Raw genomic sequence first — 27,835 nt, 5'->3', positions numbered from 1 at the left:
GGGTGGGGCGTGGCGCTGGGCTGGCACAGTGGGCGTGGCGGTGCTGCCCAGGTGAGCCACCACTGCTTCTGCCCAGACACGGTCGCCTCCACATCCAGGTCTTTGTGCTCCTCGCTTGCCTGTTACTTTTCCACACATTTTCCAGGATAACTGTGACTCCAGGTAAGCAAGGTGGGGTAGCAGGGCTGGTGACTTCCTTTTCCAGGAAAATTCATAAAAATCATTATTTGAGCTGATTTGAGACGGTGAACAAAATGGGCATAAAGGGGCTGTGTTCAAAGATGGGCTGTCGGGTTGAGTACTGTCGCCTCTCATCCCCCATACTGGCAAGAGTTCCAGCTCCCAACCCTTTGGGCACCAGGAACACCATATAGGGAGTCAAATCACTTAACCATACAAGGTAAGAATATGAAGAAGTCACATGGCTCGGAGGTTTTGGTGGTAGAGGGGTGCAACCGTGATTCACGGAGGAGAAAATACTTCTGAGGACATTTTCAGGCCTACCTTGGAACTCAGAATGAATTTTGCAATGCTAGTTTCAGAAAGGGGATGGTACCCGCAAACCCGGAAAGTTGAGAAGGATTGGTGTGTCTGGTTGGCTCTTCTCCCTGGCTGACATTGTAAGGCTGAGATTTAGGCATATGGACTGCCCTTCTTTTTGGCATTTTAAAACATCAGATCACTGTTTATCTACTTGCAACTATATTCGTCTAAGTGGAAATTATTCTCCCTCCGGTTTCCTGGGTTTCAGCATAGCTCGGACTTATAAATTGGGCTTAAATTGGGCTGCTTGTAGTTTCTTACTCATACACTGTATGCTTTTTTTTTATGGCTTCATTTAAGCATATCATACTAAAAACCAACATGCCAGGCTATTCCAGAGACTCATAATCAGATCCTCTGAGCTGGGGGCTCTTAGACATATTTCAGCCCAGCCCCCTCATTCTGTAGATGAGGAGCGGAACTCACAGGGGTGACGTGGTGTCCAAAGTCACACCGCCTGTAAGTGGCAATGCTGAGATCGAATCAGGCCTTCAGGCTTGCAGCTCGGGATGTTTCCACAACACCATGGGTTCTGTTACCATCTTTTTCACCCCCTACATCTCCTGAGAGGTTTTCAATAATGGGTTCCAAACCTCAGTCCCCACCAGTGAGTGTAAGTGTTTGATGAGTTCCTTCATGGGTGGGGATGAAGCCTGTCTGAGGAAAGGAGTCTCCAAAGGAAATGAGTCAGCAGGTTTATATCTTTGCTTCCTAACGCCTTGAATTGTGCCACTTCAATCCCTCTAGGTTGCGGATTGACTTTGAGGCTATGCAGTCTCAGCGATTTGGGGCATTCTGGTGTGGCTGAGTCTGGCTGTAAGTTTACTGCTTGGCAACAGTGGGCTGGGTCAGTGGTCAAGGTCAGGCTTCTAAAGAGACAGGAGCAGCTATGATGCTTCAGAGCAAAGCAGACACCCCCCTGCCATGGGAAATTAAAGCAATTAATCTCATTACTAATAGCTGTGTTGTACTTTCTTGCCCACAAAGCACTTTTCATATACATTGATTCACTTAATCACTTCGTTTAGTCCTCATATTCTTTCACATTGCAGACACTACAAAATATCCTGTTTTCTTAATCCTGCACATCCTCTGCTCCTCAAAGACTTAGAATGTGGACAACGGAGGTTGTGTTTTTTTGGCATTCCATCACTGATATTATAATAGGCAAGGTTTCTCATGGCATTCCCTAAGGACTAGTTATACCAAATACTCGAGGGATGCTTTTCACTATGTCTCTCCATCTTTAAAATGAGGCAGGCTGGGCTAAGTGATATCTACAATACTCTCACACAGCAAAAAGGTAGTTTTTTTCTTTCTTTTTTTTTGAGATGGAGTCTTGCTCTGTCACCCAGGCTGGAGTGCAGTGGCATGATCTTGGCTCACTGCAACCTCAGCCTCCCATGTTCAAGTGATTTTTCTGCCTCAGCCTCCCAAGTAGTTGGGATGACAGGTACGTGCTGCCACGCCACTCCCGGCTAATTTCTGTATTTTTAGTAGACACAGGGTTTCACCATGTTGGCCAGGCTGGACTCGAACTCCTGACCTCAAGTGATCCGCCCACCTTGGCCTCCCAAAGTGCTGGGATTACAGGCGTGAACCACTGTGCCCAGCCAAAAGTTAGTTTTTAAGGGATGAAAAAACTATGTTCATACCTCCATTTAAATATGCACACCCGTAATGTGTGGTTGAAGAGTGTGGTTGATGGTCTATAAGTAAAATGAACATATATTGTTCAAATCAGGATATGTTTGAGAGTAAATGGGGCACTGTTATTAATGTCAAGACAACAAACATAAACCAGGATTGTCCCAGGCAAAGTGGGATATATAGCAAACCTAACCACAGGACTTTTTTTTCACCCAAATGGTCTAAAGACAAAAAATTTGAGGGCCATTGGCTCAGATGCATAAAAATCTTAGGAAATCTTGATACAAAGACCAGTAACAAGCTATAAGTCTAGAGAAGTGAGCACAGCCCCTACCCCCAACCTAGAACATGTGTCTCTATTCACTGGGGCCACTTGCAGTCTCTGAATTGAGTCAGTTCTCCCTGTCGTGCATTTTTGCAAGGCTAACTTCTACTTATCCTGTAGGATTCAACTTTAGTGTGACTTACTCAGTTGTCACTGTCTCTGAGAAGGTATCACTGAGGTTTCTAGTATGAGGGAGTCTGTCACTGCTGGGGATCCCATAGTGACTTGTGTACTCATCAAAACACTTGTAACATTCATCATGGCACTAACTGACAACTCCTTGGAGGCAGGGACCATGTCATGTCCACCTTTGTTTTCTCAATGCCTACTCTGACACACATTAGGTACTCAGTTAATACTTATTAGATGAAAGCAACATCATACCAAGGGTTTACAACGTAAGTGGCAGAAAGGGTACAAGGGCTTCTTCAAGTAGAAAAATCAATGGGAAGAAGTTTTGTGATGATTAAACAAACCATGCAGGATATGTTGATATCTTCAAGAGAGACTTCAGGACATGTTGGATTTTTGGAACTCGAGAGACTTCTGAGAGAACAAAGGCCAGCAAAGATGCAATTACCAAGAAAGCAGGTGGTAAGGTGTGGCGGGGAAGTGCCAGGCTGGGAGCTGGAAGTAATGAATTCTAGGTCTGGTTTTGCCACTCTCACTCCCTGTGTGGGTGGCCTGGGAGACTCACTTCATCTTTGTCTGCCTCACTTTCCTCATCTGTAAAACGAAGAGGTGTGGCCAGCCTAGATCCTCTCCAAGATCTTGTCCCACTTTCAAGGTTTATAATTTAGCACAGATTGTGAAAGCAAGCTACTTGGAAATAAGTTCTTAAAACTGCATTTGTATTACTACTTAAACTTCCGTCTCACTGTTCTGTGGTTAAAATAAAGTTCCTTTTTAAACTTTTAAGTGCCTGAAAGATGTAGCGTTTTCTACATTGCAACTATAAACGAAGTTCTCCTTGTTAAAATGGTTACAGGGTTTTCACAGAAATGGAAGAAGGCCCTTGTGACAAGGCAATAAAATGGAACAAAACTTGTAGCAATTTTAGCACTTTCAACAGAAGTCATTAGGCACATACATTTACCATACAGGAATTGCTAATCTCTACTCTGGTACTTACAATTTTTATAGCATTCGATCATGCAAAATGGTCTGTGTAGAAGTTTGTATTTTTTCCAGGGCATGTATTGCTAACATTGCTGAGGTTTGTTTAAATGCTTTGATTGTCTTGCAACAAAAGTCGTGTGGCGATTGTGGCCAAAGTCATCTTTTGAGCTACCTCAGACCAGATCAACTTTATAGTGTTTTTAGGTCACTTGGGACTAATCACAGAGCCACTGATCAGATTTACCAGGAAATATTTGATTGATTACTTAGTGGGTGATTTTTTGCCACTAAAACCATTTCCATGTACAGACCTTTTCTGTTGCCTCTGGCCAGCATCAAACAACACTGTGGCGGCTGGGACCGCAGATACTAAGGGCTGTATGGCCTTCCCAGAAATGAAGGAGAATTTTCTGAAAAAGGAACCAGTCAGCATAGGAACAGGAAGGCAGATCTCTTTGTGTTCACGCACTGATGAAAGCAACATCATACCAAGAGTTTACAACATAAGCGGCAGAAAGGGAACAAGGGCTTCTTCAAGTAGGAAAACCATAGGGAAGAAGTTTTGTGTCGATTAAACAAACCATGCGAATATGTTGATATCTTCAACGCACTGAGGGTTAGCATGCAAAGGAAGGGACTCACTCAAGGGGAAGGTCTGCCGGTGATGGGAGACAGCCCCGGAGATGTTAGGATGTCAGGTGTGCATCGATTCACATCTCCAACAGGGACCTGGATTGCAACAGAGCATTAATTGTATTGTGTAATTAGCTACGCTAAAAACCACAATGATCTTGTATCCACAATTATTTAGACCAAGTATATCTCAGAATGTTATGACGAATGAATGAATAATGCTTTAGTTGAATAAAGTGGTAAAATGAACATCTCCTCACCCTTTGATCTACTTCTAAGATCCGTTTGTAGGCGTTTGCAGCCAAACTCCCTCAGCAGATTAATTTAAGATCTTTTTTTTTTTTTTTTTGAGACCGAGTCTCACTCTGTCGCCCAGGCTGGAGTGCAGTGGCCGGATCTCAGCTCACTGCAAGCTCCGCCTCCCGGGTTTATGCCATTCTCCTGCCTCAGCCTCTCGAGTAGCTGGGACTACAGGCGCCCGCCACCTAGCCCGGCTAGTTTTTTGTATTTTTTAGTAGAGACTGGGTTTCACCGTGTTAGCCAGGATGGTCTCGATCTCCTGACCTCGTGATTCGCCCGTCTCGGCCTCCCAAAGTGCTGGGATTACAGGCTTGAGCCACCGCATCCGGCCAATTTAAGATCTTAAACACCATTTTTCTATACAAAGGAAATCACTAGAATATTGTTTGTTATTGACTATGCAAAATTATTCTAGCTTCTCTTGGAGGATAATAAATACATGGTGGGAGGAACTACTTGTGTTTGTTAAAGCACTTTGTGTGCTTTCATATTATTATCAGTGTGATTAGCTCTCAACTTGTGGAAGTGTTAAGAAGCTTGCAGGGATATGGGTTTAGGCTTCTCTATTTGCTGAAGAAATAACTCATTACTTGTACATGTTGAGTTTTATTCGTAGATGAACTTGGCGTTATTAATATTAAATCTGCTGTGGAAGGAAGCCAGGTTTCCTATTCAGAAAGTCTGTCCACAGATTTCCCAAACCTTTCGTGAAGTTTCTTTATATTTTCCCAGTGGTGGGCACACTGGGTGAAACACTCCACAGGCTTTCATTTTTGCCTCAGTATACTCTGCTGACTCAGTATACACCTAATGCCAGTCACTTTTCCCTGAGGTGTGATGTCACCTGTCGGCCCTCGCCCCTGCCCTGAGGGGAGAAGGAGTAAAGTTGTGGGCTTTAAAGAAAAGTGAGAGGCCCACCTGACTTCAGGGGGTCTCATGGTATATTTGCAATGGGAACACTGGCCTGAGTGCACAGCTTAGGCAGAGCCTCAGGAGTCCATGTAGTTCAGCTCTGCTCCCAGAAAGGGAAGCCCTGACTGCCTGAATTTATCTAATTCTCTTTGGGGTCTATCAGTAACTACTAAATAGGTACGTAGACCTTTATTAGAACAGTGAAGCGTTTTAAATCTGAGGACCCCGTTACACTCTTAAAAATTATCGAAGACCCCAAATAACTGTTTCTTTAAAAATTTGCAGATTATATCTATTATTATTATTATTATTATTTTTTTTTTTTTTTTTTTTGAGACGGAGTCTCACTCTGTCGCCCAGGCTGGAGTGCAGTGGCCGCATCTCAGCTCAGTGCAAGCTCCGCCTCCCGGGTTCCCGCCATTCTCCTGCCTCAGCCTCCCGAGTAGCTGGGACTACAGGCGCCGCCACCACGCCCGGCTAATTTTTTTGTATTTTTCAGTAGAGACGGGGTTTCACCGTGTTAGCCAGGATGGTCTCGATCTCCTGACCTCGTGATCTGCCCGTCTCGGCCTTCCAAAGTGCTGGGATTACAGGCTTGAGCCACTGTGCCCGGCCGATTATATCTATTATTATTTACCAACTAGAAATAAAAACCAGACACATTTTGAAATGTTCACTTACTAATTTATTAAAATAATATAACCATTAAATGCTAATATGAATAATATATATATTTTAATATATATATATTATTTTTTATTTAAATTTTTTTTTTTTTTTTGAGACGGAGTCTTGCTCTGTAGCCCGGGCTGGAGTGCAGTGGCCGCATCTCAGCTCACTGCAAGCTCCGCCTCCCGGGTTCACACCATTCTCCTGCCTCAGCCTCCTGAGTAGCTGGGACTACAGGCGCCCGCCACCTCGCCCAGCTAGTTTTTTGTATTTTTAGTAGAGACGGGGTTTCACCGTGTTAGCCAGGATGGTCTCGATCTCCTGACCTCGTGATTCGCCCGTCTCGGCCTCCCAAAGTGCTGGGATTACAGGCTTGAGCCACCGCGCCCGGCCTTAAATTTTTAAAATTTCAATTGCTTTAGGGGTACAAGTGGTTTTTGGTTACACTGACGGATTGTACAGTGGTGAAGTATAGGATTTTAATGTATCCATCACCCAAGTAGTGTACATTGCACCCAACAATTTTTTTTTAATACTTTAAGTTCTAGGGTACATGTGCAGAACGTGCAGGTTTGTTACATATGTATACATGTGCCATGTTGGTGTGCTGGACCCATTAACTCGTCATTTACATTAGGTATATCTCCTAATGCTATCCCTCTCCGCCCCCTCCCCACAATAGGACCCGGTGTGTGATGATCCCCTTCCTGTGTCCAGGTGATCTCATTGTTCAGTTCTCACCTATGAGTAAGAACATGCGGTATTTGGTTTTCTGTTCTTGTGATAGTTTGCTGAGAATGATGGTTTCCAGCTGCATCCATGTCCAGTGAAAAAATATGAGAAGAATGATATATGAGAAGAGTGATATTGTTTTTCATTTTTGCAAATCTCCTTAATATTTGGTTTAATAGAAGGGATGTCATATAGCCTCTGGAAAACTCCACTGTCTATTAGAGATTGAGAATGATAATGTCTTAGTATTATTATGAGAATAGTTTTAATCTCATGGACCTGCTGAAAGGGTGTTAGGGACTGCCAGGAGTCAAGACACAACACTTTGGAAATTGCTGTGTTAGAATTAAAGAGCTCTGAATATGACAAAATGCCTAGTTGCTGCTATATCCACTTTACCAGGCTACATATTTTGAAGTTGTTCTCTCTTTTCTTTAACTCCCATATTACTGATTATACCACTCACATGTCTTGGGCAGCTCTGTATTCTAGTTATTTGTCTACATAGCTGCCCAAAGAGACTATGAGCTTAGAGAAGGAGGAGGTCCACTGATCCTTGTAACACTCTGGGTAGTGTCTTGCACACAGATGCGTATTATGAACACAAACAATAACAGCTGCTGTTTAATAAGTATTGTTATGTGCTGGGTGTCCTGCAAAGGCATTACTTACTCTAAGGGTTTTCTAGCACTTCTATCACAAAGCACCACAAACCAGGCAGCTTAAAGCAACATAAGTTTTATACACCCCCAGGCTAGGAGGCCAGTAGTTTGAAATGATGATGTCGGCAGGGTCGTGCTGTCTCTGAAGGCTCCAGGGGAGAATGTTCCATGACTTTCTCTTGGTTTCTGATGTTGCCAGCAGTTCTTAGCATTCTTTGGCTTGTGGAAGCATCCCTCCAATCTCTGCCTCCTTTGCCATACGGCATGTCCTTCACACAGGTGAAGACATTTGTGTCTTCACATCTGCCCTCTGTGTATTGTTTCTGTGTCTCTTCTCTTATTCCTTTAAGGACACCAGTCATGTTGGATGAGGGCTCACCTAACTCCAGTGTGACTTCATCTTAACTAATGATGTATTAGTTAAGATATAGGAAATACCCCGTTTCCACATAAGGTCACATTCACAGGTAATGGGGATTAGGACTTAACATATCTTTTTTGGGGACACAAGTCAACCCATAACACTTACTAAATATGAAACTGAACCATGCAAAACTGCTGCAATTTGACTGTTTTTGTTTTATAAAAATTTTAACTTTTAGTTTAACTGAAATCCTAATGGAAACAATATGTGATAAATAAAACCAACTGATGTTGATTAGTGCTGTCAACTTTTCTGACATATGCTGGAGAAGTGTGACCACTGGGCTCCCGACAACGGCCACAGTGGCTAAGCAGGCCCAAGACTGCAGAGTCTAGGCAGAGCTGCCACAGAGGACCTCATATGCCTTCGGACATTTGCCTGGAAGTTTCTTCACAACTGATCTTACTTTTGAATTTACAGAAAGTTCCTTGTTTCTTCTGAGATCATTACTTTGTTTAAATAGAATTCTTATAGTGTTGGCAGAATGCAGGTGAGAAGATGTTAAAGATGCTTTAGAAATTAACCTCTCCCTTGTCCTTGCTTCCAGGCCCACAATGGATGCCCTGCAACTAGCAAATTCGGCTTTTGCTGTTGATCTGTTCAAACAACTATGTGAAAAGGAGCCACTAGGCAATGTCCTCTTCTCTCCAATCTGTCTCTCCACCTCTCTGTCACTTGCTCAAGTGGGTGCTAAAGGTGACACTGCAAATGAAATTGGACAGGTAAGCCCCAAACCTTTCTACTTTAAGTGGGAATACAGTTATTAGAACCCATAGGCAGTGTCTTGGGAAAAAAGGAATGGAGACTTTGTGTTCAGAATTGGTCAAGATTCAGAGTTGTGCCATTCCAGGACTCCCTTAATCTTTTTTTTTTTTTTTTTTTTTTTTTTTTTTTTGAGACAGAGGCCCACTACTCTGTTACCCAGGCTGGAGTGCAGTGGTGCGATCTCGGCTCACTGCAGCCTCCAGGTTCAAGTGATGATTGTGCCTCAGCCTTCGAGTAGCTGGGACAACAGGCGCCTGCCACAATGCCCAGCTAATTTTTGTATTTTTAGTAGAGATAGGGTTTCACCACGTGGCCAGGCTGGTCTCGAACTCCTGACCTCAGGTGATCCGCCTGCCTCGGCCTCCCAAAGTACTGGGATTACAGGCTTCTTAATCTGTTTTTAAATGTGAAAGCTCACTTGTAGGTAATGCAACTCACATTTGGGACAGGCATCAGGCTGTGATGGAGAACCTGGAGATCTGCTGGGTAATCACAGTTTTTTTCATTTTGACTTATGATATTTTTAATTTACAATGGGTTGAGATAACCTCATCATAAATCAAGGAGCATCTGTATCATTATAGGGTTTCTTTCTGGCTATGGTTGATTATCTAGCTTTGTAAAGTTCTTAGACCTTCAAATGAGATGATTTTAAGTCCTCATGTACTTTTAGATAATAAGTGAATGTTCTCCTAATTATATTTCATTATTACTCTTATACTAATCATTTTAGGTTCAACAGAATTTCTTTCCTATTAGCTCATAAGCATTTAAAAAGGGAACACCTTATTGTATTCATATGTGCCCAGAAAGTATGGCCCATAAGAGTTATTTAGGTCAGGATGAAGAATTTACACTTGGGACTGGAAGCAGCTTCACTACTGTGAAGAGGAGATGTATCTTCTCATCGAGCCTCATCTCTGAACTGCACAACTCCACTATCCCTACCCAATCTCCCATTCCTCATTTCTCATCTACCGTTAGAGAAAGGCCAGAGAAAGAGAACTTCCTGGTAGTGGGTCTGTCCCTCAATAATTCCCCACGATCTTCTCAGTACATGCAACTGGTTCCCCAGCAGTAGTTACCTGGGCTCTTTAATTTCCTGGCCTCCTCCATCCGTCTTTGGGCAGGAGAGTTACGCACTATCTGGGACCAGCCCATTTGACCCTGCAATGCTGAGGCTATGTAATTCACTGGCGCAATGTGCCGGTTTGGCAGCCTTGCTTATCTGGGTTGTGGAATCAGGCCATGACCATTATGGGTTATGGAGTGAGAAGGGTATCATCTTATGCTGACATTACATGTTGTGGTGCTGCAAGGCCGAGAAGATGCTGGACTATTGGTTGGAACAAAAAAAAAAAAAGTTAGGAACAAAATACAATGATTTAAGCCCTCCAAATGACAGTATCCTGGTTTTACATAGCTTACAATATTATTACAAGAATAATAATTAACAGCTTGAATCCGTATAATACTTTAGGTGTTTTACATGTAAGTAATCCTCATAAGAAATGAGGAAAGCAGGTATTCTCAGCCCATTTTACAGAGAGGAAAGGAGGCTCTGAACAGTTGGAGAAGATTCTCTGAAGAGTTGGTGAAGGCTGGGATTCACAGGCAGGGCCATCTGACTCTAGCCCACCCAGGGCAGCCCACCATTTATTGTAGCTGCCCATAAGAAATGACACACCTTTTACCTGGCATTTGCTAAACCACCCAGAGGCACTAGACAGACTCTGGCTAGAGGCACTTGTCCTGAAATCTGATTCCTGCCTGATGATGGTCTCTCTTGGTATTAATCTCTCTCTTCTGGTCTCTAAATTGGACAGAAATTATAACCCAGCTTCATCGTTCTCCAAGTTTGGAAATCTTTCTGTGTGAGTATTAAGGGCATCACTTTGAAGAAAGGACAAACGTTCTCGATAGTTGATTTGGAAGAGTACCTTTATGGTACTGTTTCTCAGTGGGGACAACTTGTCCTCCCCTTCCCACTCTGGGGACATCTGGCAATGTCTGGAGACATTTTGGGTTGTCACAAATAGGGGAAGGATGCCTCTGGCATCTAGTAGGTCAGAGATGCTGCTAAACTTCCTGCAGTACCCAGGATAGTCCCACAAAGACTCATTCAGCCTGAATGTCAATAACACTGAGGTTGAGGAGTCTTGCTTTATGGGAACTGGGCAGGAGGATTCTGTATGCCCAAGGACGTTGGTCATTATCACGTGTCCACTTCAGTGAAGCACCATTCAGAGGTAATGCTTTTCAGGTAATGGATTTTTCTCTTAACAGGTTCTTCATTTTGAAAATGTCAAAGACGTGCCCTTTGGATTTCAAACAGTAACATCGGATGTCAACAAACTTAGTTCCTTTTACTCACTGAAACTAATCAAGCGGCTCTACATAGACAAATCTCTGAATCTTTCTACAGTAAGTTGTTTAAAGCAAGTAGCAAGACTTAACTTTTTACAAGGAGTGGTATTTTCATGCTGTTAGACCTACAACTTTTTTTCAGTGAAATTCATTTCTAGGAGGTTCACTTGTGATTTGAGGCTTAAAATAAATAAATCCTAGTGGAGAGGTTAGGAGTACAGTGGGAGTCAATTGCGGTCACATCTTCTAACTCAAAATATAGAGAAGCTTATGGGCTTTCCTTTTCCCTCTCAAATAAATCTTACCCTCCTTTTAGCTTCCTCTGAGAGAATGGAGAACAGAGTAATTAACTCTCTAATAAATGTAGCTCCATAGACAAGGAGTGTAAGACAGCTCATTATTTAAACTTCTTTCTCCTTAAAGAGCAGGGCATATGGCCTGGAACAATGTTTTAAGCTCTCCACCTCATTTGTTATGCACAAAGTTCTGATGTTTCTCAAAATCAGTAAGAAAAATAATAACTATGAATTCACAATTTTCATCAGTCACAAATTAGTTTTGTTGTGCTGGGCTGGTCAGATGGGGATCTCCACAGGCAGTTCTGGTTATTTAAGTTTAGCCATTGCTCTAAGCAATCGTACAAAGAACACTATGGTACCCAATGTTGTAATATTTTAAAAATCTGTATTTGAAACACACAGACAGTATTCCAGACTACATGGAGGTTCCCTCTGTACTTCAGTAACATAGAGTTGATTTAGTTCCTGTTCGGATGGTCAGAATTTCAAGCTTTCCAAATCTAAAAGCTAGACTACCAGCTTTTAAATATTTTACCATGATTTTGCAACTTTCTGCAGTAGGTATTTTTGTGGTTAAGATCTTTTGAGGACATGGGTTACTAGATATTGTTAATATATTTTTTGTTGCTTAAAGACACATATACACAACCATTTTTATTCCAACAATCATTGGAAGCATTAAAAAAAAACACTGAGATGTGAGTTGAAACCTGAGCATACAAAATTTCTAGAAGCTCCCTAAATGATCATTAAGGAGACAACACATTTTTATTGCTGGCAGTGAGGACAATGGAGGCCCTCCTTCATCTGGCTGAGGCTTTCTAATGTTTTCAGGTGAGATTGGTTCTCTCCGTCAATGGTGACAGTCAGTCCCAAGGTTGATTTGCAATTAACTGAAGCTAAGTTAATTGGCTAAGGCTGAAGCTGCTCTGAAGAAATTCAAGAAGCCCTGTGCTTGGAAGTGAACTGACATAACATTGAATCAAGTTATATTTAGTTTGGTTGAACTTCTGTGCAACATCTGCAATGATCTTAACCAGACTAGGAGTTGTAAAGTTTTTTTTTTTTCCCTTTGAGATGGAGTCTTGTTCTGTTGCCCAGGCTGGGGTGCAGTGGCATGATCTTGGCTCATTACAAAAGATTTTTTAAGACTGCTTTCCATTGCTCCTGCTAGGTGCACAGCATCTGCAAATTTACTAAAGGTCCAAACAAGTGTGGTCTGTGGAGGATCTCTCGCTTCAGAACTATCTGGGTGTTAAAAGGACAAGTTCTTGAGGCCCTTTTAACACCCAGGTACTTCTGATTGTCACGGTGGGAATGGGGTTTGGGGTTGCACATTTTAAATAAGCATTAGAGTAATAACTCCTGCTATGTTCTCTACAGCAGTGTGTTTCCAACCTTAATATGCAGATGGCATACCTGGAAGTTCTGTTAAAATGCATTCCGATTCAGTATGTCTGGGGTGGGGTCTGAGATTCTTCACTTCTAACAAGGTCTCAGGTGATGCTGTACACCACCTTGGACCACAGTTTGAGTAGCAAGGGTCTACAGGATATTTATTTAGTTCAGCAAGGACAAGAGTTTTCTGTTCATAATTCTCTTTTCTATACATTTCCTATATTCTAATATATATGTATCTGTAGACATACAACATTTTCATGTTTCTGAAATTAGAACCCGTAAGATAATTGGGTATATTTAACATAGTGTTTCTTTTGTTTTCCTCAAAGCTGATATTAAACTGATAGATGCATTTAATAATTGAAATTGTCTTATAATTGAAAAAAAGAAACATTCAATACAAAGAATTTCACTGACTTCTACATGAGGTTTCAATTCATATAGTGTTACCAATTTTGAAAGCGTACATATAGCAGTTGATATTTAATAATCCTTTTGTCAGAAGAGAATAACAATGCAATAGCTTGACTACAGACTCTGATTTTATGAACTGCATGTTTTTCAGGAGTTCATCAGCTCTACGAAGAGACCCTATGCAAAGGAATTGGAAACTGTTGACTTCAAAGATAAATTGGAAGAAACGAAAGGTCAGATCAACAACTCAATTAAGGATCTCACAGACGGCAAGTACCCTTTAATTGTTCTGCTATCAATCATCAAGTAAACAGGGCCTTCCATCTCATAAATGCTTGCTCCAGGCATAAAAAAACATCTGGAGGATTCTCTGGATATTTTTACTAGCAAGCTAAATTCTTTCCCTTCCAGACATGTAAACAACTTGGATTTCTGGGCATTTCTTGTATCATCTCATCACTTGGTAGAAACTGTTGGTGCTTCAGTGTTAGTCTACTTTGTCTTGCTCTCTGACGAGCTGTCACAGGCCCTAGTGGAATCCTAGCTGTGCCTCTAACAAAGTGTGACTTTGGGTCAATCATGAGGCCATTTTTCAGTCTGGAAATAGAGGAATTGGATTATAACTTCATGATCCCCGAGGCCCCTTTCAGCTGACAAATTTTACAAATTTGTTAAGGAAAAAGGGACATAGGCAACATATGTATAAGAAAAACAAACGGGCTGGGCGCGGTGGCTCACGCCTGTAACCCCAGCCCTTTGGGAGGCCAAGGTGGGCGGATCACGACGTCAGGAGATCGAGACCATCCTGGCTAACACAGTGAAACCCCGTCTCTACTAAAAATACAAAAAATTAGCTGGGCGTGGTGGCGGGCGCCTGTAGTCCCAGCTATTCCGGAGTCTGAGGCAGGAGAATGGCATGAACCCGGAAGGCGGAGCTTGCAGTGAGCAGAGATCGCGCAGGGGCGACAGAGCGAGACTCCGTCTTAAAAAAAAGAAAAAGAAGAAGAAAAAAAAAAACCCCAAACCAAACCAAACTAGCGTCAGCCTGTCCGAGGTGCCGCAGCTCCCCATGCTGGTCGCTCCTCTGATAGCCCCAGGGTCCAAGAAGCTCCTAACCGGTTCTTTCTCCGGCTCAGTGCTTCTTCTAGGCGTCTCCCTCGTCAGACTCCTCGTTCCTCCCTTAAAATTCCTGGTGAGTTGTCTTCCCTGCTGGAAAAGAATTAGGGTTATGATGATTTTGAGGGCAAGTCAGTGACTTTGTCCCCCTTCCCAGTGAATATATTTATAATTGCATCTGGAGAGACCCGTTGGGTGGCCGAATCTAGCCATGAAAGAATTAAGCCTAGCTAGTCGCTGCTGTCTAGGGAGGGATACACTTCCGGGGTAAGGGAGACCCACTTCCTGCGAGAATGACTAGGGCCCCCAGCTGCTCGCTCTCTGTACTGACTGAGGAAATTCTAACGGGACAGTAACTGCAGGATGAGAACATGGAAAGAACAGGGTTTCTGGAGTCATTCAGCACCTAGGTTCAAATCCAGACACTGGTACTTCCTAACTGATATTTGGACACAAGCTTCAATTTACAGAACTGTAAAATGGGGCACATGTTACCTGATTTAATTTTTAAAATTGTATTATATTGTAATTTATTTCAATGGGTTTTGGGGAACAGGTGGTTTTTGGTTACATGGATAAGCTCTTTAGTGGTTACTGCTGAGATTTTGGTGTAGCCATCACCCAAGCAGTGTACACTGTATGCAGTGTGTAGTCTTCTATCCCTCACCTCCTTCCACTCTTCCCCCACCCCACGAAGTCTATTATGTCATTATCGTGCCTTTGCATCCTCATAGCTTAGCTCCCACTTATAAATGAGAACATACAATGTTTGGTTTTCCATTCCTAAGTTACTTCACTTAGAATAATGGCCTTCAGGCCAGACATGGTGGCTCATGCCATAATCCCAGCACTTTGGGAGGCTGAGGCAGGTGGATCCACCTGAGGTCAGGAGCTCAGGACCAGTCTGGCCAACATGGTGAAACCCCATCTCTACTAAAAATACAAAAATTATCTGGGCATGGTGGCACACACCTGTAGTCTCAGCTACTCGGGAGGCTGAGGCAGGATAATCACTTGCACCTGGGAGGCGGAGGTTGCAATGAGCTGAGATCGTGCCGTTGCACTCCAGCTTGGGTGAGAAGAGAGAAACTGCGTCTCCCAGAAAGCAACAACAACAACAAAACAAAGAGAATAATGGTCTTCAATTCCATCCACGTTGCTGTGAATGCCCGCCCTTCCTTCCTTCCTTCCTTCCCTCCCTCCCTCCCTCCCTCCCTTCCTTCCTTCCTTCCTTCCTTCCTTCCTTCCTTCCTTCCTTCCTTCCTTCCTTCCTTCTTTCCTTCTTTCCTTCCTTCCTTCCTGTCTCGCTCTGTCGCCCAGGTTGGAGTGCAGTAGCACCATCTTGGCTCACTGCAAGCTCCGTCTCCTGGGTTCACGCCATTCTCCTGCCTCAGTCTCCCGAGTAGCTGGGACTACAGGCACCCGCCACTATGCCCGGCTAATTTTTTGTATTTTTAGTAGAGACGGGGTTTCATTGTGTTAGCCAGGATGGTCTCGATCTCCTGCCATCGTGATCCGCCCACCTTGGCCTCCCAACGTGCTGGGATTACAGGCATGAGCCACCAGGCCCGGCCTTTCTTTTTTCTTTTTTTTGAGATAGAATGTTGCTCTGTCGCCCAGGCTGAAGTGCAGTGGCACGATCTTGGCTTACTGTAACCTCCACCTCCCAGGTTCAAGGGGTTCTCCTGTCTCAGCCTCCCGAATAGCTGGGGCTACAGGTGCGTGCTACCATGCCCAGCTAATTTTTGTATTTTTAGTAGAGACGGGGTTTCACCATGTTGGCCAGGCTGGTCTCAAACTCCTGACCTCAGGTGATCCGCCCGCCTCAGCCTCCCAAAGTGCTGAGATTACAGGTGTAAGCCACCGCATCCAGCCATGAAAAGACCTCTGAATTTGAAATAGGAGGCTCAGGATTGAAGTTGAAGCTCTGTCGGTTACCGGCTCCCATGCTTCTTTGTTCTTCAGGTTTCTTCAGTAATACAATATATATTCAACATATTCTATAGCGTTGGCAGGACGAGTTACATAATTTGCGTGGTCCAGGGCAAAAGTAAAATTGCTAGGCCTCTTGTGTAAACATTTATTAAGAATTTTGAGATGGTGACAGCTGAACATTAAACCAAGAGCAGGGCCCTTCACACAGGGGTCACAGGCCTGTGAAGTGGGCCCTGAACATTGGTCTGAAAATTGGAGATTAGGTAGATGAAAACCCTTTATAAAAAACCTGTGGGCGAGGCTGGGCGCAGTGGCTCACGCCTGTAATCCCAGCACTTTGGGAGGCCAAGGCAGGCAGATCATGAGGTCAGGAGATGGAGACCATCCTGGCTAACACGGTGAAGCCCCATCTCTACTAAAAAATACAAAAAAACTAGCCGGGCGAGGTGGCGGGCACCTATAGTCCCAGCTACTTGGGAGACTGAGGCAGGAGAATGGCATAAACCTGGGAGGCAGAGCTTGCAGTGAGCCGAGATCCGGCCACTGCACTCCAGCCTGGGCGACAGAGTAAGACTCGTCTCAAAACAAAAACAAAAACAAAAACAAAACAAAAAAACAGCTGTGGGCTATTCAAATGTGAGGAGTTCTTTTTACTAAGGGATCACTTCCCTTGAATTGTTTTGGCTGTTGAGATTTAGCTTTGTAATAATTGCAATTGTGATTGAGCCCCATGGTGATTACAGTTGACCTTGAGGCAATCAGCCTGTCTGCAAGGAGTGCAACTGAGGGAGTGGATGGAGAGCTGTGGGGTGAAGGGGAGAACCTTCAGACATGCTTTCCAGCTGAGGAAACCAGAACAGCTCCAGAACCTTCAGACATGCTTTCCAGCTGAGGAAACTAGAACAGCTCCAGAACTTTCAGACGTGCTTTCCAGCTGAGAAAACTAGAACAGTTTCTTGGCGTCTCTGAGCCTCTGTTTACTGCACTGTAAAATGGAGATAATGATCTTTGCCTTATAGGATGATTGTGAAAAGAGTGAGATAATAGATGTGAAATTCTGGCATTAAGAAAGTGATTATGTATTTTCATTCAAGAGCACAGGCTTTGGAGTCAGAAAGAGCTGGCTTTGAATCCTGAATCCACCCTCGTTTGTATGTCATCCTTGGAAAGTGAGTTATCATCCCTGAGTCTCAGCTTCCTCATTCGTAAAGCAGGAAGAAATATATATCATGTGTATCAAATAGCTTGTATACTGCCTGACACAGAATAGGCATTCAGAGTGGTAGCTGTGTTTTCCTTCTTATTTCTCTTCCTTTCTTCCCCCTCCTTCATTCTCCTTTCCTGACCTCTTTGGTAGATCTGGTTGTGTCAAGTTAGAAGGAGAGAAAAGAGTCCTTCTGAAATGTGATGGTTGGAACTACCAGGTCTTACATGGTGTGACTTCATGAAGTGGTAAATACTCGGCGAATATGCATGTGAATTTCAGATGTAGTTTGGAAGAATAATTCTGCTACTTGTGTTTTCCTAAAATTGTTGCAGGCCACTTTGAGAACATTTTAGCTGACAACAGTGTGAACGACCAGACCAAAATCCTTGTGGTTAATGCCGCCTACTTTGTTGGCAAGTGGATGAAGAAATTTCCTGAATCAGAAACAAAAGAATGTCCTTTCAGAGTCAACAAGGTATGTGGGGCAGCGTGTAGCAGTAAAAGGAGCCCAATTATAGATGTGAAAAATGATAGGGACAGAGGGGGGCATAAATCCATTCCAGTGAGGAACCTGAAGGCATGGTCGGCAAAGTGCCTTTCCTGAGATGAACAGCTGGAAGGTAAGTGGTACAAAAAGAACCAGAATTCAGAGGCCCTCCCTCCTCTTTTCCAGAATGTCTTCAAGGATCTGAGCTGAGTGAAATTTTATAGAATTTATAACCCAGCGAGGAAAGCTAAGTCACTGGCTGAAAAATAGCTACAAACATCTGAGAACTTTAGCAGAAAAGGAAAAGACCAAACTCTGTTATCAGAGGACTTTGGATTATCATGAAACCTTGACATCTTGGAATCTTGTTCCCCATTAACTTCTCTAACATCTCATTTTCTTATCTGTTGATAGTGAAGTATATTGTTCTGGGATTTTAATTTATAATTTATAAGATGCTTTGATGGCTGGGCGTGGTGGCCCACAGCTGTAATCCCATGACTTTGGGAGGCCGAAGCGGGCAGACCACCTGACGTCAGGAGTTGGAGACCAGCCTGGCCAACATGGTGAAACTCTGTCTCTACTAAAAATACAAAAATTAGCTGGGCATGGTCGTGGGTGCCTGTAATCCCAGCTACATGGGAGGCTGAGGCAGGATAATCACTTGACCCTGGGAGGCAGAGGTTGCAGTCAGCCGAGACTGCACCACTGCACTCCAGCCTGGGCAACAAGAGTGAAACTCCATCTCAAGAAAAACAAACAAACAAACAAAAAACCCCAGATGCTTTGAGGCACTTGTTGGCTGTGAAAAAACAAAGTATAGCTTACTCATCGGCATCACTGGAAGTCATTATGGGAAGAATTAAGTGCCTCTTTTGCAGGCCAGTCTCATTGATACTGTTGAAGTAAATATGTTAAAATAATTAGTAGACAGTGGGTGCAGTGGCTCATGTCTGTAATCCCAGCACTTTGGGAAGCCGAGGTGGGCAGATCACAAGGTCAGGAGTTTGAGACTAGCCTGACCAACATGGTGAAACCCCATCTCTACTAAAAATGCAAAGATTAGCCGGGCATGGTGGCATGTGCCTATAATCCCAGCTACTTAGGGGGCTGAGACAGGAGAATGGCTTGAACCTAGGAGGCAGAGGTTGCAGTGAGCTGAGATCATGCCACCGCACTCCAGCCTGGGTGACAGAGTAAGAGTTCATCTCAAAAAAAAAAAAAAAAAAAAAAAAAAAAAAGAAATAGGTCAAGTACCTCTTTTGTAAATGAGACCAAGACCAAGGAACTGAGACTGGAAATTTGACCCATTTTATTGAAAAACCCAGAGATCTATATGATGATGTAATGTGGTCTCCTTGGGTGGGATCTGGCTTGCGTTAGACTGGAAGCAGCACTTCAGTTAGTACAATACTTAAGGGTAGCTTAATTACCTTGTAGCTCCTATGCATCAGTTCTAGTTTTCATGCTTCTCCCAGTACTTAGAGTACCTAGCATCAGTATCTTGTTTTTGCCAAATATAGTAGCACCTTCTTAATGCTAGCATCCATGAGGAAGAGTCCTGCAAGATACAGTCTACACCTGGGTTAGCTGGATGGCTTCCATTACTCTTTCTTTCTTTGTTCCCATGGAATTTTTATTCATACTCCCCTCTGTCCCCTCCCAGAATATGCTTTGCACAGTGAAATCTGTTTGCTTATATAGATCCCCTACTAGTGCATGGGATTTTTAAGGTAGGGACAATGCCTGATTCATCTCAGGGTCTACAATTTCTGGCCAAGTCCCTAACACATCAGTAGGTGCTCAGCAAATTTGTTGAATGCTCAGTCGCTAAGGGTCAGTTTGTTTAAACAATCAATAGCAGACAAAGCCTGACCTTCCTGAGCTTAGCTTCCCAACTGCAGTGGTCTTCTCAAAACTGACTGCAGGGACAGGATTGACCCTGTACACAAGAGGTCTGTCTGAGATTCTAGAGACACACTTTAGGCTCTTCACACTCTTGTGTTTTGCACACACAGGTCCTTGAGTTTTAAACATGGCTTTTTGACCTTCTCAGTGTTGGCTTTTATCTGGAGTGGAAGTGCAACGTGACTTTACCCAGCCTCTACTGTGAGTTAGGGAGGGGTGTTGGCCCCACTGGCCCTGACGGCATCCACACACCCTTTGTTGTCATGGAGTGACCCCTCTGACTCCTTTGATCAGTGATTGGCTCTCCTCCCTGGCAAGGGCTGGCAAAGGGTTCCTAACTCTGTTTAAGTGAAATCTGAAACAGGTTGCCAATGGTGCCTCTCACCAAGGCCCCGAGCCAGCCTGGAAGGAATACCATGAAAATGTTGCAATAGTCAATGAGTAGAATGTGGACTTTTGTGTCAGCCACACTAAGAGTTGTACTTTTTTCATTAAGAAAGTATTAATATGTGTTTTTTGAGAAGGGAGAAAGAATGTGTGCTATTCTTTTATTCTTGCTGTTAAATCATAAAGCTAGGTTATATAAGATCCTGGAAACTCAGCCTTTATGAACAGAATTAATAAGAGTTTGAAATGTCTCATTGATCTCTCAGTGTTTCACTTGGTAAAGCAATAAAATGCTATTCACGACTGCATGAGGCGACACCCTTCTTTTGAATGCCGATGCTATTACTTCTCCTTTGTTTTCTTTGAATTGCTTTGTCAGCCCTTGAACTTTTTGAGTGACATTACTAAACCTTTTCTCATGTCCTGTGGTGTCTCTGGTAAGGGTTAAATTGGTAAAACTATATTATTAAAAGTTTAGTACTTATTCTGATAAATGTATCTATCCATATATATCTATATTAATATATATGTTGTATTATATTTTCTGGGATAGGTAGTCTTTATTTGGTCCTCTTTTCAGAAGATATGACTCAACATGTGTTTCAGAAAATAAAGTACCCATAGTCAGTGCTGATAAGTGAAATTGATGACAGTTTTTGGAGGCTACAACTATGTGCACATTCAGAAACTATTAGCAGTCTAACCTTTTGGAGATTTTTTTTTCTTTTTTTTTTGAGATGGAGTCTCGCTCTGTCACCCAGGCTGGAGCACAGTGGTGCGATCTCTGCTCACTGCAAGCTCCACCTCCCAGGTTCACACCATTCTCCTGCCTCAGCCTCCCAAGTATCTGGGACTACAGGTACCCACCACCACGCCTGGCTAATTTTTTGTATTTTTAGTAGAGATGGGGTTTCACTGTGGTCTCGATCTCCTGACCTCATGATCCGCCTGCCTCAGCCTCCCAAAGGGCTGGGATTACAAGCATGAGCCACCACACCCGGCCCTGTTGGAGATTTTTAGACAAATTTCTTTAGGAGTAATATATTTTAAGACAATATCCTCTTTAGGAGAAATAAAGGGAAGAATTATCTGTTAACCTCCAAAGTAGTATGTTTTCCTATAATTCTGTTTCTGATTACAGATAGAGTTGAAGTCTTCCATTATTTATCAGCCAGATATTCAGTGAGCACTACAAGCTGGGATAGAAGTGAGCACTACAAGCTGGGATAAAAAATAAGACTTAGTTTCTGCCTTGACCGTATTCTAGTTGGGGTTGGAAGTGGAAAGACAATCACTAGATAATATTTCCAACACTGTAGCAAGTGTTAAAATAGAGGTATATACAAACGTAAAATAAATAAGGTTTAACTGTGCTTGAGAGAGGGATTGGGGAAGGTTCAGCTTAGTATTTAAAGATACCAGATGCAAGTTTACTGGAGTATTATGCTTGCAGGCTTGGTATGAGGCTTGAAATTTCTTCCCGAAGAGATTTAGTTAACAGGCAAATATCCCATGGGAGGTATACGTCAATAGGTTATACTACATTGCTGTCAGTCTTTTACATCTTAGTGTGAATTAATTTTCCTTCAGAAAATCAGTCATCTGTGGAGCAGAGACAGGAGGCCAGGTGTTAATAGGGGCAAAGAGAAGAGAAGGCCTGGGCAGTGCTTGGAGATAAAGACTTGAGTGATCAGACCCTTCCATGGGCTCCCTTTAAGAAGAACAGGGCGAGACCAAGGGCTAAAGTTGGGAGAGTGAAAAAATGCAGACCACAGGGGCATTACTTATTTCTCCAGCTCTGATCTGCTGTTTTACTAGAGGTCTAATTAGGCCTGTATCTGCCTCCTTCTTCAATAGCCCAGAGAATTCATCTAAACAGCCTTCTACAGCAGCTCCCCACTTTAGGTGGCCAAACAGGAGTTCTAGACCAGTGTTGTCTCCCGGAACATTGGCACAGCAGCCAAGTTGATTGGTGCTGGGGCAGACACAGTTGGTGTGGCTGGTTCAGGGACTGGCATTGGAATGGTGTTTGGCAGCTTGGTCATTGGCTATACCAGGAACCCGTCTCTCAAGCAGCAGCTCTTCTCCTATGCCGTTCTGGGCTTTGCCCTGTCTAAGGCCATGGGGCTGTTCTGTTTAATGGTCGCCTTCCATATCCTCTTTACCATGTGAGGCTCTGTGGGGGTCACCTGCCTGTCCCTGCTGCTGCAACTCCACACCGTTCCTGGTGCTGGGGTATGCTAAGCTTTATCACTGAACACAATATTTCTGGAAAAAAAAAAAGAGCAGGGCATACAGTGGAGCTTAAAGGGACTTAGAGATAATTTTAAAAAGACTTAGAGATAATTTTAAAAAGACTTAGAGATAATTTTAAAGAACGTTTTCCTTTTTAAAAATTATGCAATACTCCAAGCATTCAGAAAATGATAGAGAATAATAAAACAAACACCCATATACCGATCAATCATCTTTTTGAACTTAATATTTTGCCTTAATTATTTCAGAATTTTAAAGAAAAAATATAAGAACAGTTGCATTGCTTTGTATGTATCCCTTCACTGCTCACTCCACTGTCCTGTTCCTCTTTCTTCCTCCCCAGTGGTAACCATTATTCTGAATATACAATTTCTTCATTCTACTGACAAGAATACTGGGCTTAGAGAGATTGAGGGATTTGCTCAAGGCCACAGAATCTGTTTATGTCACATTTGGGACTAAAAACCAAGGTTCTTATCTTCAATCCAGACTTTGTTCATTAGCTCGAATCTAAGTAGGTGGCAGTACAGCGGGGAGTGGGCAATTCAAACCAAAGACAAACAGAGAGGTCACAACAAATACTGTTTTGTTCTGCTATATGCTAAGTTTGTTGTTGTTATTGTTTGTTTTGAGACAGAGTCTTGCTCTGTTGCCCAGGCTGGAGTGAGTGCAGTGGTGCGATCTTGGCTCACACCAACTTCTGGCTCCCATGTTCAAGCAATTCTCCTCCCTCAGTTTCCCAAGTAGCTGGGATTACAGGCTTGTGCCACCATGCCTGGCTGATTTTTGTATTTTTTATTAGAGATAAGGTTTCACTATGTTGGCCAGGCTGGTTTCGAACTCCTGACCTCAAGTGGTCTCCCAAAGTGCAGGATTACAGGCGTGAGGCACTGCGCCCAGTCAGTTTTTGAAATTAGGTATTTTATTGGGAAAAGCCATATGAATGGTTATGTGGATTTGCAGTAGAATTTACTTTCAAGTCAGCTCCACCAGGAATAGTTTAAAGATCTCATAGGCATCTGTAATGAATAACAAACATTGCTTGCATTTTCAGCCATACAGTCTTATTTTTAAGGTTTGATCTATGTAAATACAGTATTATATATAGTTCCTGTAATGTGTAACATGTAGATTATAAAGTATATGAATAACTTTTCAAAGGAACACAGACTCTTCACAGGACAGTCTCTGGTTTGGGTGCCACACAGTTTGGATCTCGGTGGATGATGAATTATAAGCCATAATAATCTGACACTATGTCAAGAGCAAATTTGTGTGTATATATATGTATATATGTACATATATTTATGTGTTTGCATATATATGTGTGTATATATGTGCATGTGTGTATATATGTATGGGGTTATATATAGTGTGTGTATATACAGGTGTGTGTATAAGTATATGTATATATGTGTGTATATGTATGTGTGTATGCATATATACGTATGTGTGTAAATGTGTATATATAGGTGTATGTATATATGTGTTGTGTCTGTATATATACATGTGGGTATATATACATGTGGGTATATGTGTGTGTGTGTATATATATATTTATGCACGTGTAAGTTGAAAAGTAAGCAGTCCAGATTTTCCCTTTTACAGACAGACACGAAACCAGTGCAGATGATGAACATGGAGGCCACGTTCTGTATGGGAAACATTGACAGTATCAATTGTAAGATCATAGAGCTTCCTTTTCAAAATAAGCATCTCAGCATGTTCATCCTGCTACCCAAGGATGTGGAGGACGAGTCCACAGGCTTGGAGAAGGTAAGGAGGAGGCAGGTGCTCGCCACAAAGGCACCCCCTATCTTGGCAAAGAGTCGTGCAGACAGGAGTGTGTGGGCCATGAGAGCTGGGCTGGCAGCCCTCCTTATTGCCATTGGCTCAGTCACCTCCAAGGTCCCATGCTTCTTTCTGGGGCCTTTCCTCCTTAATATTAACAACAGCCAACATTTATTTGGCACTTACAGTGTTCTAGGGACTGTGCTAAGTTGCCTACATGCATTATCACATTTAATTCTTACAGCAGGCTGATGAATTAGAGACTGTTACCACACTCTTGTTTACCAGTGAGGGAACTGAGGCACAGAGGGGTAGGTAACGGGTCTGTGGTCATATAATTAGTCAAGGGTGTGTGCAGGATCAGGATTTGAGCCCATGTACTTGGAGCCAGGTTCTTAACTAAAGGCTAGAGTGCCTCCCTCATCTCCTAGGGAGTAAGGTACTATGTTGCTACGCACTGCCAGGTCCACTATCATGTGACCTGATATCAAGCATACTGTCTCCTACTCTTTCTTTTTTTTTAATTAGTGGATGTTATTTTTTAGAGCAGCTCTATGCTTACAGAAAAATAAGCGGAAAGTACAAGAAATTCCCATATGCTCCCCTTCCCGTCTCAGGCCTACCGTTTCACCTGTTATTAGCATCTTGCATTAGTGTGGTATGTTTGTTACAATTGATGAGACAATACTGATATATTATTATTATTATTATTATTATTATTATTATTGTTTTAGAGACAGGGTCTTGCTCTGTTGCCCAGGCTGGAGTGCATCCACCCGCCTTGGCCTCCCAAAGTGCTAGGATTACAGGCGTGAGCCACTGCACCTGGCCGCATCTCTCTCATTTTTTAAACCAGCTAAAAGGGATGCATTCACTACCTATGACCTTAGGGAATGGCTCAGAGTTAGTTCAAGTTCCCATTAAAAAAAAGTAACTTCAGCTTTAATTTAATTTATTAAATCTGATGCCATTCTTAGTACATGAATATTCTGGATTTCCTCGTAGAGAAATTACAATAAGCATTCAAGAAATATGTATAAAAAGCTTTCTAATTTTATATTCATTTCACTATTGTGTATGCAACATCATAATCCAGGCATTTGTTTCTATAAATCTATTCTCTAACTTAAGGTTGGGTGCGGTGGCTCACACCTTTAATCCCAGCACTTTGGGAGGCTGAGGCTGGCACATCACTTGAGGCCAGGAGTTTGAGACCAGCTTGGCCAACATGATGAAACCCTGTCTCTACTAAAAATACAAAAAAAAAGTTTTAGCTGGGCGTGGTAGAGTGTGCCTGTACTCCCAGCTACTTGAGAGGCTGAGGCATGAGAATTGCTTGAACCCAGGAGGTGGAGGTTGCAATGAGCCAAGATCATACCATTACACTCCAGCCTCGGTGACAGTGCAAGATTGTCTAAAAAATCCCAAACAAACAAACAAACAAAAAAACAAAAAAACTACTCTCTAACTTAAAATGAAAAGACAGAACCCTGCCCTCATAAATTTCAGTGCACAGGGAACACTGTTATAGGCTGGGGAGGAGGAGGACACAGCTGGGTGGCTGCTGGGTTTCCTGAGTCACATACCAAAAACTTCCGGGCCATCTTTGATGTTCCACCCAGACTGCTTTGAAACTGGGCTTATAATAACACCTTATGTTTTCAATCAAGCCAGGTCTTTCACAATTGGAAATAAATAAAAATAATTTCTTTTCATTTTTGTCCTTCAGATTGAAAAACAACTCAACTCAGAGTCGCTGTTGCAGTGGACTAATCCCAGCACCATGGCCAATGCCAAGGTCAAACTCTCCATTCCAAAATTTAAGGTGGAAAAGATGATTGATCCCAAGGCTAGTCTGGAAAATCTAGGGCTGAAACATATCTTCAGTGAAGACACATCTGATTTCTCTGGAATGTCAGAGACCAAGGGAGTGGCCCTATCAAATGTTATCCACAAAGTGTGCTTAGAAATAACTGAAGATGGTGGGGATTCCATAGAGGTGCCAGGAGCACGGATCCTGCAGCACAAGGATGAATTGAATGCCGACCATCCCTTTATTTACATCATCAGGCACAACAAAACTCGAAACATCATTTTCTTTGGCAAATTCTGTTCTCCTTAAGTGGCATAGCCCACGTTAAGTCCCCCCTGACTCTTCTGTGGATGCCGATTTCTGTAAACTTTGCATCCAGAGATTCATTTTCTAGATACAATATCTATAACTGCTGGATCAGGAAGCCACCAGTACTTGTCACATGTAGCCTTCACACAGATAGACCTTTTTATCCCAATTCTATCTTTTGTTTCCTTTTTTCCCACAAGACAATGACATATGCTTTTAATGAAAAGGAATCACCTTAGAGGAAAAACATTTATTCATTATTTGTCAAATTTTCTGGGGTAGTTGGCAGAAATACAGTCTCCACAAAGAAAATTCCTTTAAGGAAGATTTGGAAGCTCTTCTTCCCAGCACTATGCCTTCCTTCTTTGGGATAGAGAATGTTCCAGACATTCTCGCTTCCCTGAAAGACTGAGGAAAGTGTGGTGTATGGGAACCACGAAACTGCCCTGGCTCCAGTGAAACGTGGGCACATGCTCAGGCTACTATAGGTCCAGAAGCCTTATGTTAAACCCTGGCAGGCAGGTGTTTATTCAAATTCTGAATTTTGGGGATTTTCAAAAGATAATATTTTACACACACTGTATGTTATAGAACTTCATGGCTCAGATCTGGGGCAGTACCGTATAAATCAACACCTTAATATGCTGCGACAAAATGTAGACTATTCAGACAAAATGCATACCTAAAGACTAGCTCATAAGGGGTCAAATGTTGCTGGCAAATGCGTATGCCACCAACTTACAAAAACACTTTGTTCGCAGAACTCTTCAGATTGTGGAATGTTGGATAAGGAATTATAGACCTCTAGTAGCTGAAATGCAAGACCCCAAGAGGAAGTTCAGATTTTATTATAAATTCACTTTCATTTTTGATAGCTGTCCCACCTGGTCATTTGGTTGGCACTAGACTGGTGGCAGGGGCTTATAACTGACTCACATGGGGATTCTCACAATAGCCAATATCAGAATTTGTGTTGAAGGAACTTGTCTCTTCGTCTAATATGATAGTGGGAAAAGGAGAGGAAACTACTGCCATTAGAAAATATAAGTAAAGCGATTAAAATGCTCACATTACCTTGACACATAGTTTTTTCAGTCTATGGGTTTAGTTCTTTAGATGGCAAGCATGTAACTTATATTAATAGTAATTTGTAAAGTTGGTTGGATAAGCTGTCTATGTGGCAGGTTCATGGATTAGTTCTCTATGAAAAATATATATTTACTGAAGATTTTGTGACATTCCTTCTCCCATCGCTTCCTTGCCATGCATTGTAAATAGGTTCTTCTTGTTCTGAGGTTCAATATTGAATTTCTCCTATGCTATTGACAATAAAATATTATTGAACTACATGTCTTGTTTTTTTTTTCCATTAAGTTAGACTATTTTGAAATAGAACCAAGCCATCCATTTA

The 27,835-nt window shown here is 42.6% G+C and overlaps 1 protein-coding gene, 2 long non-coding RNA genes and 1 pseudogene across 3 annotated transcripts in view; 2 read left to right on the top strand and 2 right to left on the bottom strand.

The window, feature by feature from the left end:
* The window catches only part of LOC126941481 (uncharacterized), a 242,837-nt gene that overhangs the window by 149,737 nt on the left and 65,265 nt on the right, over positions 1–27,835 (bottom strand). The window lies entirely within an intron of this gene.
* On the top strand, positions 28–27,773 carry SERPINB5 (serpin family B member 5). Its single transcript, XM_050768134.1, has 7 exons — positions 28–162; positions 8,517–8,691; positions 11,021–11,158; positions 13,367–13,484; positions 17,806–17,948; positions 24,120–24,287; positions 26,032–27,773. Exons 2-7 carry the CDS (start codon positions 8,524–8,526, stop codon positions 26,422–26,424), a joined length of 1,128 nt encoding a protein of 375 aa, XP_050624091.1. The 5' UTR covers positions 28–162; positions 8,517–8,523; the 3' UTR covers positions 26,425–27,773.
* LOC126941480 (uncharacterized) lies at positions 8,607–14,533 on the bottom strand. The gene is made up of 3 exons (XR_007721313.1): positions 14,332–14,533; positions 9,820–10,070; positions 8,607–8,671 (listed from the first exon to the last, which is right to left on the bottom strand). It is a non-coding gene; the product is annotated as an uncharacterized LOC126941480 (long non-coding RNA).
* LOC126941477 (ATP synthase F(0) complex subunit C1, mitochondrial-like) lies at positions 22,018–22,427 on the top strand (annotated as a pseudogene).

Source organism: Macaca thibetana, chromosome 18 (genome assembly GCF_024542745.1).
Source record: "Macaca thibetana thibetana isolate TM-01 chromosome 18, ASM2454274v1, whole genome shotgun sequence".
Taxonomy (NCBI): Eukaryota; Metazoa; Chordata; class Mammalia; order Primates; family Cercopithecidae; genus Macaca; species Macaca thibetana.
Note: the sequence above shows the minus strand (reverse complement) of the source record. Positions and strands in the feature narration are given on the sequence as shown.

Coding starts and splice junctions, on each gene's coding strand:
- SERPINB5 (XM_050768134.1), top strand. CDS start 8,524: ATGGATGCCCTGCAACTAGCAAATTCGGCTTTTGCTGTTGATCTGTTC. Junction 8,692..11,020: donor CTGCAAATGAAATTGGACAG/GTAAGCCCCAAA, acceptor TTCTCTTAACAG/GTTCTTCATTTTGAAAATGT. Junction 17,949..24,119: donor GTCCTTTCAGAGTCAACAAG/GTATGTGGGGCA, acceptor TCCCTTTTACAG/ACAGACACGAAACCAGTGCA.